The sequence below is a fragment of the Lissotriton vulgaris genome, chromosome 2_1 (assembly GCF_964263255.1).
Source record: "Lissotriton vulgaris chromosome 2_1, aLisVul1.2, whole genome shotgun sequence".
Lineage (NCBI taxonomy): Eukaryota > Metazoa > Chordata > Amphibia > Caudata > Salamandridae > Lissotriton > Lissotriton vulgaris.
Window position 1 is genome coordinate 1448212378 of NC_141687.1, and position 17531 is coordinate 1448229908.

The 17531-nt window shown below is 47.6% G+C and overlaps 1 protein-coding gene across 1 annotated transcript in view; it reads right to left on the minus strand.

The window, feature by feature from the left end:
* Positions 1 to 17531, minus strand: part of RAB3GAP1 (RAB3 GTPase activating protein catalytic subunit 1) — a 465696-nt gene that overhangs the window by 356875 nt on the left and 91290 nt on the right. Inside the window, exons 6-7 of the mRNA XM_086954315.1 lie at positions 16303 to 16419; positions 15424 to 15589 (exon numbers count right to left, since the gene is read on the minus strand). Of these exons, the coding sequence (XP_086810441.1) occupies positions 15424 to 15589; positions 16303 to 16419 (283 nt within the window). The remainder of the gene's footprint in view (positions 1 to 15423; positions 15590 to 16302; positions 16420 to 17531) is intronic.

A 17531-nucleotide genomic window follows, 5' to 3' on the forward strand; every position in this document is an offset into this window, starting at 1 on the left:
TATGTGCTCAGTCTGGAGCCACAAGAAAGACTTGGGCCCGGTCACTCCAGATCTTCTTGAGCACTCTGGTCAGAAGTGGTATGGGCGGGAAGGCGTATAGGAGGCCTGAGCTCCACTCGAGCCGAAAAGCATCTGAAAGTGAGAGCCGCCTTGGAAACGCCAGCATGCAAAACTGCTGAGACTGCATGTTCTCAGCAGAGACTAACCCAGGCTCCCCCCTCCCCCCCCCCATTGTTGAAAGATAACTTGAGCCACTTGTGATCCGCTAGGCATCAACGGCTGAGTTTGTCCGCCCTGGCGTTCAGAGAACCTGTCAGGGATATGCCCTGCTGTTCCAGCCATACCCAGAGACGCAGGGCCTCTTAAAGGGTCCAAGACCCCACCCTGCCCAGTTTGTTGCAGTACCACAGGTCAGTGTTGTTGTCCGTGAACTTTTGAACCAACTTTCCCTTGACTGAAGGAAGAAAGGCTTTCAAAGCCGAACAAATCGCTCGGAGCTCCAGCAAGTTGATGTGGAGTCCAGATTCCCTGGAGACCAAACGTTGATCTCTACCTCTCCCAGATGGCCGCCCCATCCCTCTAGTGATGCATCTGTCACTACTATGTGGTCTGTTTGGGGAAAGGAGAGGAGAGGGGCTGACCCAATCGCTGTTGGTCATCCACCACTTCAGGTCCTGTGTAGTTCCCTCCGAGATCTGGACCATATTGGAGAGATTTCCTTGATGCTGCATCCACTGGAACTTCAAGTCCCACTGCAGAGCCAGCATATGCCATTTGACATGTGTCATTAGCAGGATGCAGAAGGCCATGAGGCCCAGCAGCCTCAGAGTCATTCTCACCGAAATCCAGAATAGAGTCTGAAACATCTGTATAATGGCCTGAATATCCTGGACTCGCCACTTGGGAGGATAGGCCTGAAACTGCACTGTGTCCAGACAGCTACAATGAAAGAGAGAATCAGAGAGGGAGTCAGATGTGACTTCGAATCGTTGATAGGGAACCCCAGGGAATGCAGGAGGCTTGCCGTAGTCAGACGACAGCCTGGGGCGAGACCGCCTTCAACAGCCAATCGTTGAGACGGGGTAAGACTAGCACCTGTTCTGCACAGATAAGCTGTGACCATCACCTTGGTGAATATCCGAGGTCCGCTGGTAAGGCCAAAAGGGGAGCCAGGTAAACTGAAAGTGCTTGCGGCCGACCGTAAACCGCAGGTAGCGCTGATGAGCAGGCAGGATGGGGATGTGAAAATAGGTGTCCTGCAAGTCCAGCGCTATCATCCGCTCTACTGGATCCAGGGAAGATAAGACCAGAGTGAGCATCTTGAAGTTTTTGAGGAAGTAGTAGAGGGCTTTCAGATCTAGGCTAGGGTGAAGACTCTTATCCTTTTTCAGGACCAGAAAGTAGAGGGTATAACAACCACTACCAACTTCTGGCAGAGGAACCCTCTCCATGGTTCCTTTGGCCACGAGAGTCATGACTTCCTCCTTGACTTCCTCCTGAAGCAGAGTCATGTGATACTCCCTCAGCCGGTGGTAAGTTGGAGGCATGGAGACAGGGGTAGTCTAGAAGGGGAAGGGTAGTCTTGAAGGGGAGGGAGTAGTCACGCATAATCTGGAAAATCGGGATTAGGAAAGTTTGGAGACGAAGGCTGCAGGGGGAGTTATCTGACCGGACCTCAGGTCAACTGACCCACAGGGTTGGAACGAGCTGTGCCCATGTCCAGGCAGAGGTTGCTGAACTTGCGCAGTCTTGGCGCTGAGGTATGGCTAGCACAGCTGAAAGCCCCTTCCGGAGCCACAAAAGGCAGACAGGGGACGGTGTGGCCACTGAGAGAGCCCAAGGACGTGGCCGTAGCCCGTGAGTCCTTAAAGCGTTCCTGCACCATGCGTGCTCTGTCGCCGAAGTCACGGGTGCCATCAAAGGCCATCCCCTGACAAGCCAGAAGTCCTCAACCAGGCATGGCATCAAACACCTACAGTCAATGAAATCGCTCTACTCAGCCAGTTGGTCGAGTCGAGACCACAAAGAATGGCGAACTCTGCCGCATCTCTCCTGTCTGATACTGTTTGGGAGAGGATTGCTGGGGCCTCCTCCGGCACCTGTGGAAGCACTTATGCAACAGTTTCCCATGGGGAGTGGGAGTAATAGACCAATAGGCATGCAGTGTTCATTGACCGCAATATAATGCTGACGGAGGAAAACATTTTCTTACCACAACTGTCCGGTGTCTTGGATTCCTTGTCTGGAGGTGCGGAAGGGAATGTGCTGTGGGAGGTAGAGGCTTGTTCACCAAACTCTTGGAGTAGGGTGGTTGGTTAAGGAAATTTGGGTCATCCGGTGCAGGGCGATGGCGGTCGGCAATTGTCCTGTTCACAGGAGCCCCTGTGCTGGGTTAGAACCAGGTTCCCAGTAGGACATCAGTTAAGGCCTCATTGAAGGGCAGCAAGGATTCCGAGGAGGAGACACCTGGCTGCAGGACCTCGGTCAAGATATTAGTCTTGGCTGCCATGGAAGGGGGATGAAGGTCCAGGCCATCAGCTGCCCTTCGCACCGCCATAGTGTATGATGCTTCCTCCTCCGTAGCCATGGTAGGGGGAGAAAGTAGGCCAGAATCTGGAGAGGTATCCAGTCCGCTGGCCTCACCCACTTCCTCGTACCAGTCCATGTCATAAGGCTGGTATTGTAAAGGGTCCAGCAACTACTCCCAATCTTCCTCCGTGCCAAGCCCTTCAGAGTAAGGCTGAGGAAGTGACCCAGGACCTAAGGGTTCTGTCTGCACCGGTATTGGCGTTGGCATGCGCCGATCTGTCTCCGGGTCACGGGATGAGAACAGAGCTGGTGGCCGCATCACTAGTCTCTGAGTCGAGGCTGGCACTGAGGAAGGTCACAATGGTACAACCAGCATCAGTCTGGATCCATTCTATCGCCATATCCATGGGGGGTGGAGGGGTCTTCGGAGCATCCGGCGCAGAACCCAGTGGAGCCCCCTCTGAGCCTCCAGGGCCCGAAGGCACGCCAGTAAGGTCAGGCCGCCCAAATATGAGGCTCACAGCGTCATAAAATCCTGTAAGCTGGGCGGGTCTCACTTCAGCTCCCAGGTAGGTGAGGAAGCGCAGAGCCGACACAGGTGCAGATTCAGAGGAACAAGGCCTAGACTCCTCCGTTGCGTCAGCCAACTGAAGGGGAAAAGTTGAAGCATGCTTCGACTTCTCATATTTTATGTGCTTTTTACCTGACCAACTCGACGACTGAGTGGGAGGAAAAAGACTTAGGACTCCTGGAGTGGTGCCCGTACGTTCCTCTCGACCAAGACCATGAACGAGACCTCCGAGGAGCAACAATGTGGTGTAGAGCGCCGGGCCGCAGGCATCTTTAGGGACAGCTCTTTCAAAGCTTTGGGATCCATGGCCCGGCAGTCGGAGCATGACTTCAAGTCGTGGTCGTGCTCCAGGCACCAGAGACAAACCAGGTGTTGGTCTGTCGCCGACATGGCACGATGGAAGGCGCCGCATGGTTTGAATTCAGACGTTTACCTGGATATGTTGAAAAACCTACACCAAAAAAAGGGGTCAACAAAACTTGCCTGTCGAAAAGTGACTGAGGGTAGCTCTCTTCACGGAACTGCGCTGGCTGGCACGGAAATAAATGAAAGGACGTCAGAGTGTCGAGGTGGAGCATTTATATGAGACGCGGATGTCACAAGAGCGCAGACGGCACCGCAGACATCACACGGAGTAGACCGACGCCATATACTGGTGCAAAGGGGTATTGCTCGAAGAAAAATCTTCCAGATCCAGTCTAATGTCTGGGAAATTCAAAGGGAAGGAATCTGCGGCTAGATGTCTCTATCAGATCATTGGTTGTGGAGCAGGCATTTAAGATCTATATTATTTCAGTTGTAGTGTAACAACTTTTTTCAAACATTTGCTTGAATAATGGAGACTGGAGCTATAACAATATTTGATTACATGGTCGAGCGGCGCTGTTTAAAATGATGTCCCTGCCCCGATTCCTCTACGCACTTCAGAACTCCTTTGATATTATTCCGGCGACCTACTTTCGGGAGGTGGAAGGTTTACAGAGGAGACTTGTTTGGGACGGTCGCGCACGCATCGCTCTCTCAAAACTAACTCTCCCCTGGTATGACGGGGGCATTGAGCTCCCGGACATCAGGAGGTATTATTGGGCCTCCCAGTTGTCCGCCATCAACCATGCTACGTATGCACCCTGCCCGAATCCGGCGTTTGCGATGGATAAATACCTGTTGCCTGGTGGCGACTTCAACAGAGCACTCTACTCTCGGACGGCGGGGAGGAACCCAACGGGACCCACTAAGATTGCAGTGCGTGTATGGAAGGATGCCAATGTGGCTATGGGGTGGAATGATCAACTGACTCGAGCGACTCCTTTGTTTGCTTCGGAACGATTGGTATGCCTCTGGATGACAAAAGGTTTCGAGAACTGGGACACGATTGGCATTAGTAGAGTGGGTGATCTTTGGGTGAAAGGTGCGGTCAAATCCTTTGCGGTGCTTCAGAGTGAGTATGAGTTAAGTGAGCGGGAGTTCTTCAGATATGCACAGGTGCGTCACGCTTTGCTGTCGGTCTTCACGGCGGTACCACGGTCCCTGAATCTTCCCCGCTTGAGGACCGTATACTTGATGGTCATCTGCCCGATAGTACGATTTCCTTGATTTAGAAGAAATTAATCAACAATCGGGCGGATCTCCTTGTGCGTCTTAGGGAGGCCTGGACTGGAGACGGGTTGGAATTGGACGACGAGGACTGGCAGTCTGCACTATTCTCCCAGAAAGAGGACGCCATTCCGGCCCGTCTCCGTCTCGTCCAGCTCAAAATTCTTCACCGCGTGTATGTGACGGGTCCACGTTTGGTTGCTATGGGTTTTTCTTCGGATGGGTTGTGTAGGCGCGGTTGTGGAATGAGTGCCACCTTCCTTCATATCCTTTGGGAGTGCCGTGATGTCGCGGCATATTGGCACCGCATGCATGCTGTAATGGAGTGTGTCACTGGGGGCGCTCTGTTGCCTGAGGCTCGAAGATGTTTGTTGAATGTGTGGGAGCCGAATGACTACAAAGCTGCCCAGGCCTGGTGGGCAGCACTTGGGAACATGATTGCCAAAAGGGATATTGCGCAGCTTTGGGGTTCCCAACGGCCTCCCACCGTGTCGGTATGGAAGGAGAACATGGATTGGTGCATGTTTAGAGAGAAAACGGTATATTTGGCTAGTGGCAAGCCTAGGGCGTGGAGTAAAATTTGGGGCCAGTAGAACGCATACCGAGGGAACATCTGTACGCCCCCCTTCAAAGACATCCCGGACATTTCCCTGTCCCCCTGACCTCTGAGGTTCCTGGACTACTGTATTCTTTTGCTGATTGTCCTGACTTCCCCACCGGTCATCTCTATTGTCCTCCTGATTCTCTATCCGGTATGGTAGGTCTCCCCCCCACCTGAGCTCGACATCTTCTACAATGTTTCTCGCCTTGAGTTTTTGTTCTTTTGTTCTTCTCTTTGTTCCTTTCTAAAAAATGTAAAATATTTTGTATCCTGTATACCTCCTGTGTTGCCGAACATGTATCCTGTACTTCTGCTGGACCTTTTGGGATCAGTCGCTGCTTTTTGACGCTACGTAATTAATCTACATGCACTAGCGGCCGGCCCCTGTGGTTGTAGGCCCATATCTGTAATGACGTTGTTTTGCACAATAAAGTTTAAAAAAAGATATATATTTGATTACAAATAATGAGAAATCCATCCCCCACAGATCGACCAGGCAGAACCTCAGACGCCTGAACGGGGTTATGGAGCAGGCAAACACTAATCAGGACCCGGAAGTGATATTCACTCTTGATGCAGAGAAGAAAATTGACTCACTGAGGTGGCCCTACCTCTTAGCTATATAGGATAAAAAGGGGATTGGACCAGAATTCTAGGCACAGGTCCGATGGTTATGTACAGCACCAACAGAGAGAATGGGGGTGAATGGCACAGTTTCAAGGGAGTTCTACCTGGGTTGTGAAACTAGACAGAGTTGCCTTGCGCTCTCCCTCCCTTGGTGTATGCTCTTGCACTGGAGCCCTTAGCTAACTGGGTACGATGTGACGCCCAACTATGTGATAATTAATGGGAGGCGAATTAGGAAGACTTTATCTTCCTATAGGCCAATTTACTTCTCCATGTGAATGCTACTGAGCACTCAATCCCTAGACTAATATGCACGCATCCACATAAACTGGCACAAATCTGTGGCATTGCCAACTCACTCACTGGGTACCAGGGAAGGCCGGCTACTGTGGCCCAAAGAGAAGTTCACGCATCTATGTTCTGGATTACTAAGGACTGTGCAGTTTTTATGAGGAACAACCTAGGTAGGATCCTGAAGTATTACAAGAGGGATGTTGATTCCTGGAGAAAACTGTCAACACTGGGACGTGCCACACTTTACAAAATGAACTCCCTGCCAAAATTCCTTGATATGCTTAAGAAAACGCATCATGACGTTCCGAACTTCTTTTCTCAAAAGCCAACACGTGTTTTGTTGTGGGGGCACAATCACCTTGGACTTCCTCAGGGCTTAGATGTACTAGAAGAAATCTCCGGCTCCTTTGTTCAGATTAAAATGAAAACTTCTGTGGATCTACGCCATGAAACACGAGTAAGGGGTATTCTCTGGCACTACTGATAATTAAGATATAATGTGATTAGACAACCTGATATTACGGAAGAGTTTTTATTTTGAAATCAGGCTGCTGCTTTAGCATGGGGAAGCTTAATAAATTACTCTAATCATAATTCACAGACAGACAGCAGTTATACTTGATAGGTACACCATCACAGTGCCCATTTGGGTACACTAGTTATGGTGGGTATGGGATGGTAAACCTCCTTACCCCTGCACAGGGGCTTATTACAATGTGAGATACAACAATGTCCAAAAATGGGATGAAGGACACAATCAAAATAGAGACACCATTATAGGACTAGAGACTAAACTTACAGAAGTGTGTAATCTAAAGGGATACACCCGAATGGATTTGATCTGAATTCCCAGTCTTGAGGACATCAGAGGACAGGACCGTTAAATCCTTTCAGTGACTCCAGGAAGAGTATGGGATTTTCCATACTCAGCACTAGAAGTGTACAAAACTCAAACATGCCCTACAGGCAAAGGCCATTGACTGGAGAGAAATACCCGACTATGCTCAATTTTATTGCCATATATTACAGTGACCACTGGGGAAGGGTGAAGTACCCACCACTTATATACTAAGAATAAACAACATCACAGATAGCCTTAAGTCTCTACAGAACAGGTGGGAGGGGGATGTCATCGATCTGGAAGACAGAGATTAAGGCCGTCCTGATGCATCCCTGACACAGCAAGGTTTTGTTTAATTCAATCCAAAGATCCCTACACAGAACTTACATGGACAGGTTTACGCAATACAAAGTGGGGAAAATCCAGATTCCAACTTGTCTGTGATGACTGCACATCAAGGGCTCATTTTTCCATACATTGTGGGCCTATTTTGAGATCCCAGGCTATTGGCATATGATTCTGCGTGAATTAAAGGACATACTGGAAGCATAAATGATTTGCAATTCCCAATTTGTGCTACTTGGGGTAGACGGGGATATAGATCTCCACCGGAAAAAAGTGTTTTTTTTGCTTTTTGGGGATGGTGATCGCCTTAAGAGCTATTGAACATCTATGGGCACCATCAAAACTGCTAACGAAGAAACAAGCACTGGCAAAGCCAATAGATCTTGCCGATGTGAGATTTACTGACTTTGCTAATGTTTTTTATCTATGTGGCTGAAAGTAATGTAAAAAAGCTGTACAACTCAGCCAGCGTTGTCCACAATATAGTGCTTTTTTCTCCATTTTCAGTTATGCTGCACTGAAGCTAGCGCTGCTGTAGAATATGGCTAAAAAACACTGACAAAGCTAATAGATCTCACATAGGAGACCCCTACTGGGTTTGCCAAAGCTTGTTATGGGATGCAACATGGTAAGTTATAAGTATTTATATAGTGTTTACAACGGCTGATGTGCTAATATTATAGAATGGAGAATGCCCTTGCCAAGGTGTTAATGTGTCCACATGCAGAAGCATTTTAGGACGATATAAAAACTATGAAAATGTGCTATATAAATGTGCCGAATGTAACATAAGTTGTAGGACCGACAGGTTACAGCTTTTATTACAGTGATACTTTAGGCTATGTGTTACTTTGGGAGCAATGGTTACAAAAGAACCAAAAAAGCACTCCTGATTGCTTTTTTTAGCAGTAAAATATAGCAATAATCGGTGTTCAGTGGGTTTCATAGACCTTTTGGCTCCTGTGTGCCACTGCACAATTTAGATCATGATCCTAGTGCTTGCAAGGTAACTGCACTTGTGACTCCTTGTCTAGTAGTAAAATATAGCAATAATCGGCGTTCAGTCATTTTCCTAGACTTTTTGGCTGGCGCCTGTCCCACTGCACCTTTCAAGTTATGAACCTAGTGCCAGAAAGGTGCCTGCACTTGGGGCTGCTTGTTTACTAGTAAAATATAGCAATATTCTGTATTCAATGGGTTTCCAGATGTTGGCCCCTGTGCCACTGCTGCACCATTCACTTCATGGCCCCAGTTATGCAAGGTAACTGCAGCGGTGACTGCTTTCTTTTTTTTTATTTACTTTTTTTATTAACATCCAAAGTAACAGTACAAACGTCCTCAGGTGTGGAACCCGCCCCCGAATATTAACACACAGAATGCAGTGTTCAGTATAAACCCGGTTTTCGAGCATCTCAGGTGAGAGGGCTGTATCTAACCATACTATCTGGCAAAAATTATTATTGAAAACGCACATGGCAAAAAATAATCAGTCAGCGTATAGGACGCGGAAAAAAACATGACAAAAAGGAACAGAACCAATGAGCATGAGCCTCGCAGAACACACTGGACCTCTAAGCTAATGTCAACCGTGTGCACAGCCTACGGTAACCTAGCATTATTTTTTGCCTCCTCTAGCTTTGGAAAGTAGATGGCCCAAGATGTGAGTCCACTCTCAGCCCCTCCCTCCCACCCAACAGCCACACTCCAGTCAAGCATACGAAAGCACCAGGTATGAAGCCAGGTAGAAGCATCCAGCACAGCCAGTGATTTCCATGCCCTAGCAATCTGGCGTTTACCCAGTATAAACGCCAGGTCAATAAATCTGTTGCGATATTGGTCTCCTTTGGCTCAAGGGCGGATACCATGTAGGCAGGACTCTTGGGAGGCCAGCAGCACAGTATCAACCAGGGCAGCGGTGCTATGTGTCACTTCCTCCCACACACTGTGCACTCCCGGAAAATCCGAGAACATGGAGAAGAATCCTGCAGCTCCTATCCCGCACCATGAACAACTGAGATTAGACGCAAGGAACATGTGCGACCAGCGATAAGCTGTAAGATACATCTAGTGTCAGAAATTAAATTGGGTGAATCGAAAACAGGCATTTCTAAAAACATTCCTAACCATGCTAAAAACTTGGGCCCACTGCTTATCAATCAGTGGGAAATGAAGATCTGCAGTCCAGCTGTCCAGGGAGTTAGTGAATGGCTTTTGCCATTGTCCCAAGAGAGCCACATACAGCTCCCAGATAAGTGTTAGTACCACATTGGAATTTGGGGTGAGTACAGAGGAGGAACTCCAAGGCCCTGGACATAATAGAGCCAGCAACGCTGGCCACAGTCATCTGCGTCTCCCCAGGCGTTCCAGGGGTCGAGAGCCAAGTGTACAAGGGAGTGCCAGACAGAAGGCGCGAGATCCCCAGTCCCACACCGCAAGGGGCTTCAACAAGCTACCGCCAGGGCCACTGTTGCTGGGCAGCAGCGAAGTACAGTTGTAAGTTAGGGCTGTCAAGCCCACCCTCATGTAATGGATTACACAGCCAGTCTAAGGCCACCATGCGCCTACCCTCGCCCCGATCCAATCTGCTAGTAGCAATTTAAGGTCAGCAAAGAAAAGTGAGGGGGGCAGAATTGGGAGGTAAGAAAACTAATATAATAATCGTGGTAATATTAACACGGCCCATAGGCGACGGAGGGAGAGCCTTCCAAAATGAAAATGACCCATGTATCAAACCTAGAGTCCTGCATAAATTACTTTCCAAGAGGTCTGCATCAGAATGATAAATGTGTGTTCCCAGGTATTTAAAGGTGTCACATTGCCATTGAAAGCATGCAAAGGGAAGACCTGCCCTCTCAGGCTCGGGGAATAAGGTGGAGGGGGTACAGGCAGGACTTGGCCCAGTTAACACAAAGTTCCGACATTTCCTCAAACTTACCCAAGAGCAGCATCACATCCGGCCGCCCAGCCTCCAGATCTCGTAGATATATCAGTGCATTATCTGCATACAGAGATTTCCCATTGCTTCCCCTGTGAGCCATGATTCTCCATTCCTCTACCCGTGCATGCAACCGGCAAGCCAACGGCTCCATGGCCAGAGCGAAAAGTAGAGGGGACAATGGCCAACCCTGCCGTGTGCTCCTGCACATGTCAAAGGTGACAGATGTGAACTGGCCAGTTCTCACTAGCGGTACGGTGCCCATAAAGGGTCTTGAGCCACCACAAACAACCTGCCCAAACCTGCTTGACCTTGAGCGTTGTAAACAGGTGATCCCAACCTTAGGGGTTAAAGGTCTTCTCAATATCAAGGGAAATCTTCAACAGAACACAAAGGGTATACAGATCCATCCAGAGGAGCCATGGCAGTCAATGAAGGTTGAGAAATGTACTTCTCTCGGAAATAAAACCAAATTGATCGTCATGCACAAGGGTGCAGAGTAAAAGCAGCAATCTGTTGGCCAAGACTTTGCCCATAAATTTACATTCAAGATTTAACAACGGCTGGTAGGAGTGACATCTCAAGGCTCGTGGTCCGGCTTGGAAAGGACCACACTGACAGCCTTGGAGTGTAGCGCTGGAGGTGCCCAATGTCATATGCAGCATTGTGGACCTCCAATAGCTTAGATGTCAAGATAGTTTCATAGGTAGACTAATATTGAGTTAGGAAGCCATTGGTACCCAGAGAGTTGCTATGCTCTATCGGCAAGATAGCCAGGCGCAGTCCATCTAACTGAAGGGGAGGGTCTAGATCAGCTATCCGGACCGCATTGAGCTCAGGGAGTGGTAGCTCCTGACGATATGAGCGCAGGTCAGAGTAAGAAAGAACTTGTACGGCTGCGTACAGGGAGGCAAAAAATCCACAAAGGCCATATTGATGTCGGCCTGTGTGTTGAGGTGCGCACCATCATCCGCTTGCAACACACCCAGGGGAGGAAGGGAGCGCTCAGCACGCATCAGCCACGGCAACATTCTGCCTGTGCAGTCGCCTTTTCTGTGCAACCTGGCAAGGTAATGATTATAGTCAAGTCTCCCCAGCCATTGCGACAAGTTCTTGTGTTCCCTACACAGGTGCAATAATGAGGCAAGCTGAGCAGGGGATCATAGTTGATCTAATTCCAAGTCCCGCATATTTCGTTCTTTGGTCAGTAGGTTTCTGCGCAGCGTTTTGCCAAACGCTCTAAGTGGTAACAATACAATACCCTCGTATAACTGCCTTGTGAGCATCCCACTCAGTTGCTCTATCCGAGGCGGAGCCAGCATGGAGTGCAAAATAGCCTGAAAGACGCTCAGCTAAGCCCTCTTGGAACTGGGTGAATCAAGGACGGAATCAGTTTGTAACCCCTAGGTCGGAATTCTTTGGCATCGTGCCCCCTGCGCAGGGACAGCAAAAGCGGGCAATGGTCATAGAGCGTACGCGCAAGATCTTTCATATGCAGGATCACAAAAACAAGAGAGGTTCTGCAAAAAAACAAATCTATATGGGTATGAATGCCATGGACAAGGGAGTAAAAGAAGTACTCATGCTCTATCTATAGTCTATCCATAAAGGCCCGATGACCTACATTGGGGACATTGAAAGTCACCAATGTCAATCGTCTGCCATCTAATTTCCCCTCCACAACAACATACCTGCAGTCTGGGCATCAGAAACAAAGGGAACTCATGGGGAAATCCAGATAAGCACCCCTGGCCCTGAGCAGACACTGTAGATCTGGTCCTTCCATTTCGTATGTAATTTAAGGAGTTACACCTTGGTCAAATGTGTCTCCTGGAGGTATGCTACTTGCACATGCAGTCGCTTAAGATAAGTGTGAACGCGATAGCGCTTAGCTAGTGTTGCCAAGCCCCATACATTCCAGGTCATTAAGTTGTATTGAGGGGTCACAAGTGCTTTAGGTGGGGCCATGTAAACAGCGATGAAGAGGGCAAACAATAAGAAGCTGAGCCGTCCAAAATAGTCGCACCTCATCATGAGCCCCAAGCCAGAGGGGCACAATGAGGAGAAAGAGCTGCAGGAACCCCAGGCAACAAAACACGCAAAGATATTAAAAAAAAAAACTCCCACCACCCCCCGGCAAGGAAAAGAAATCATCATTGTCATACAACATGAAAACAATAGAACAAAGCAAAATCAGAAACAACAATGTCCATAAGTCCATTACGATATTCTGGAGGATGGATGACAAGGAAGTTAAGCGCCCGGGAACCAGTGCTATATAAGAAAGTCCCATTGAACCACACAGGCCCCTCCACTCCCCTCTCCTCCCCTCTCAGGTGTCAATCAGAGCCCACCCAGGTGGCGGACCAGCTAGCTTACCCAGGGGAAGAAACGGGAGAGAATCATAAGTCAGGCATGCGGGCGCCACCAGTGGGCCTGGACGTCATCGCTAGAGGAGACCACAGTATCATCATAGTCTGAGGCAGGGTAAGTGGTGTTCTCTGATTACAAGAACTCAAACGGGTTACATAGATGGGGCAGAACGCCCTCAACCACCTGTGCAAGTTTGCGGTCCGCCTGCTCAGAGGTTGGGGTGGAGCGGGGTCGGCGAGGTCTGTCTCTCCGCAGTCGAGGTGTGAGTCAGTCCTCAGGATCCTGTGTTGGGACTGCATCGTTCTCACCAGACTTTTAGCGTCGAGTCAAGTCCAAGTGTCGTAGAAGTGTTGAAAAGAAGTGGGTTTGATCACCATCTGGGACGCGAAGTGTGGCAATAAACATCAAAGCATAGGCAAGGCCGGAGGTACGCAGTTGAGCCTTTATCGCAGTGTATGAGGCGCAACAGCACTGTAGCTCCACGGTGTAGTCCGAAAAGGCAGTGCTTTCAGAGTTCTCTAAGCGCCACGGCCCTTGGCCTGAAAGAGCTGGAGGATCAAATCCATGTCTCTATAGTTGAGGTGACAGGCAATCACCGGGCATGGGTGTGCCCCTGGTTGTGGGGGCCTACCCAGTAGACGAGGGGCAAGTTCAATAGAGAAGAATTTCAGAATCAACCCGGCCAGTACCGTCACGGACAACCACGTCTTAAGGAATAGTTCGACATTGGACCCCTCACCGCATTCCGGAAAGCCTATGAAGTGCGCATTATTGCACTTAGATCTGACCTCCGTGTCCTCTGCTCTGCAAGCATATGATGTCAGCCTTCATCTCTTGTACCAGAGACTATAGGACACACTGTAGTAAGAAAATCCTGGTAAGGTGGATTCAGTGCCATCCACCCGCTCAGTCAGCTTATGGTGATCCATGCAAAGTAGCTTAATGTCCAGGGACACAGAGTCAATCTTAGATTAAAGTAAGCCTTGGTATCTAGTATGGCTTGTAAGATACATTCAAATTGGGTGGAGTGCCGGTCCAGAGTGGCCTCAAGATGACGTAACACGCACCCCACCTCTGCTCCATCAGCAACAGGGACTGGAAGCTATCCCCCTATCAAAGCAGGAGTCTTTGTCACCTTGGGCTACACCATGTTGGGGCAGATGTAGAAGGCCTTGGCAAACCGCCGGTATGACCGTTCATATGTCAGAGGGCCAGCTCACCCTCCCACAAAGACAACAGAATACGCCCAAGCTCTTAAGGCGCTAGGTCCAGTGAGTGCTCTAAAATGTAGGGGTGCCACCAGTAGGCAAAGGAGATATGGAAGTGGGTGAACCAGAGGAGCACAGTGTACCAGTCTAAGGGGCCCCTGCTGCAGATTCAAGTCACCAACCCACAAGTCAGGCAACTGCCAGGAGAACCCCTTCACTAAGATCAGAGTACACTCCAAGCATGTTCACCCAAGTTGGGGAGAGGGCGATCTCCTCCCTCATTCTGTCTGGGGGATCATCTGTGATAGCCAATCGTCCCAGGAGCAGTCAGGCCATGACCCGCATGGGTAGTTCCACTTAGCAAAAAGCAGGGCCTTGGTCAGTGACTGTGCAGGGAAGTCACAACAAGGAACTGGGGAGGAGGGGCACCTTGTACTTAAGAACAACATCCAGGAGACCAGAGGGAGCTCACAACGGGCATCTCACCTTTCGTTGCCGGGGAGCCCTTCCCTGAGTGCATCATCCCTGATGCACAAGGCACTGACAGGGAGACCTTGAAGTAATGGGTATTAGTGCCCTGCAGGTGGCCTCCACTGTATATGGCCACAATCAGGAGTGGGCCCCAACAGCATGAAGCACTCACCAGGGATCCAGGTGCCACCAACACACAGGCTTTGTGCAGTCGCTGACCACAGGGCCTCAACAGTGGCAAGGAGGCCCTCAAAAAGCACCACGTGGCCTCCCAGGTCGGCACTACTTACTATGTGCAGCACCAGCAGAGCTGCAGCTACATGCAGGCACCAACCAACTTGAGGCGTCTTCAAAGACAGCACTGTTCCCTGCAATAGCAAGCCACGGGTGGAATGCATTCCCAGGTCAACTTTCTGAATGTCCCCACGATGTCTTTCGCATAGCCAGACAGGTGCATTGTCTGGTATGCAGCAACCTAAAAATAACTTGCAGAAATGGGTGCACGCATGGAGCTTAGAAGGTAGTCTGTGCTGGTAGAGGATGTCCTAAAACATGTGCTAAAATATGCGGGAGGTGGAAAGAATTCTATAGCTTGGAACTCCCAAACATTGTGCCCCTCCCCTACGTGACGGAGATCACACTGAATAATTATGGATGGAATCTTTACTTCTGAACTGGGGTTACAAAGCAAAGAGGGGTGGCTTGACATGGGTGGTGCCGGGTTGGTGAGCACCCTGTCCTAGGAGCTTGGAAGCCCCCCTGAGCGGCCCACCAAAATGGATAACTTGATCATTAACAAAGTATATTGCACTATTCATTGTACATGCCAATATGTCATGCATAATTTCAAACTACAACCTGTACTGTGCTCCACATTGGTGTTTGTTGGAGATTCTCCATTAAAAAATGCATTGCAAAAAAAGAAAATTGGACTATAACACTGACAAAAAGTGTATTTGCAAATATTCCCATTCAGCTACTCACTGACAAAATTAAATTCTTATTTTAATGAATAGTACTGTAATTAGCACTTACAATTTTTGATTTGAAGATATCTAGCAATCCAGATAAATGGGTATATTGGTTGAGTACTTTGCGAAGATGAACCATTTCAAAATCTGTCCGAACACCTGGACCTTGACATTCTCCAACATACAATCTTCGCCATTTTTGATGTATTTGCACAAATAATGGCACCTGGCTGGAAACATTACAAAATGTCAGAGGGAAAAAAATAAAAGTGCAAATGTGTACTCTGAAAAATTACTATTTTGCACAACACCACAGCTAAAATGTCATTATGTAAGATGATAGTCCTTAATGACACATCAAACAGGCTACCAGCAGCCCTTGATTCCATTGATGTTTATCAAGCTCGTTCACATTTAAACAGACAAACACATCAGTTATTTGTGTCAATTTTGCTTTTCAGTCTATGGTATGCTTTGCAGAGAGCGACACTATTTCACCTAGAATTTATGAATTATTCATGCACTTTAGATAAGTCAATTGACAATGCTGTCCCAAAGAAACAGCTGCTGAACTAAGAATCCCTTGTGGCTGATGCCTTATCTTCTGAAGAGAACTATGATGACGCACTCGCCAGATCATGTGAACTCAACACCATATTAACAATCAAACTGTTACATCCCAGAGTGGACAGTCCCATCACAGCACTTCCCAACACCCCATTTTTTTTTTTTACATTTTGTAGTGGTTCTTCTGCCCATCCAAGAACGATTTCCAGTACCTCACGTGAACTACCTGAATCCCATACATAAATCTTTACTATGCTACTTTATGTTATGTTATTTTAATTAAACACTACTCTGATGTACTTTGATTATATAATACAACTAAATAGACCAGGTCAGTTGATATGAAAAGTAAGCACACATTAAAAATATAACCTACCAGCCAGTGTTTCCCAAAGCGATAGAGACTGAACTTAGCAAAAGGTTGCACTTGGATTCACTTATAACTGCATCATTGGCTGCAGGTGCAATGACCAGAAATTCACGCAGGCCAAACCTAATTAAAAAGTTCAAAAGTATAATTGCAATAAGTGTGATAAAAAATTAAAACGTTTGATGAACATAAAATGCTCTGTAGTTAACTGATTTTGTACAATTGAAAATACCATAGTTACATTTTTCATTACAAATGTGTGATATCACTTCAGGTACCCTGCTACATGCACCTCAACATACTTTCATCGCATTTTAATACTGCCTTCGATACTGTGTCAGTCTTTAATCATGTTTTAACATTTACATCTTTACATTTTTGGGGGGTGAGTGGTTTGGTTATAAGGTTTAATTTGGTCAGTTCAGCGCTGTATTTGCATTTACTATTACGTTAATTAATCTTTTAATCAGCTAACCATACATTTTAAAATCCTGGTTATTTAAAACCAAGGCAAGAAGGAAAAGATAATCTGACACTAAATGCTTTTCATCTTTATACAGTTTGTATCCAGTTTTTCCCCTTGATTGGAGCTTTTATTGTTTTGTCTTCTTCCCTTGGTTCCTCTGAGTCTGATGTGCTTTTTGTTTTTAATGAAGCCGTTCCTAAACTATTTTTTTCCTTATTCAACAGTGAACCATGGACTCCAGGAATAACAATACGTTCTGCAGTAGTCCTGTAAGTCGATTCTGAATTAGCTGTATAGTTGGCCTCATTTTCCTGTTCTCTTGATCCTGATGCAGGTCACCAAAGCCCCCCTTCCATTTCAGCATATATCCCAATGTTTAGCCACACTTCCTAACCCGTACTGATTTAGGCAGCGCTTAATTTGAGTCAGTAGTTGCAGGTGGTTCCAATGGGCACTCATTTTTTGGACAGGCACTCCTTTTACATCAGCAGACTTTGATACAGAGAAAGAAGAGAGAAAAACAAAAAAGGGGGCAAGAAGGAGTAAGAGAATGACAGACACATTGAAAAATAGCAAAATCGGGGCTAAAAAAGAACCTGTAAAAATGAAATGAAGAGGCATGGAGTGTCTGGTGATGGTTTAAAGAACAATGAGGTTTAATCAACCATACTCCACCTTGTAGTAGTATAAAGTTTATTGTATTAATCAAAAGATTACAATAAAAGATATAAAACATCACGCATAGTATATATGAAATTTCCATGGAATC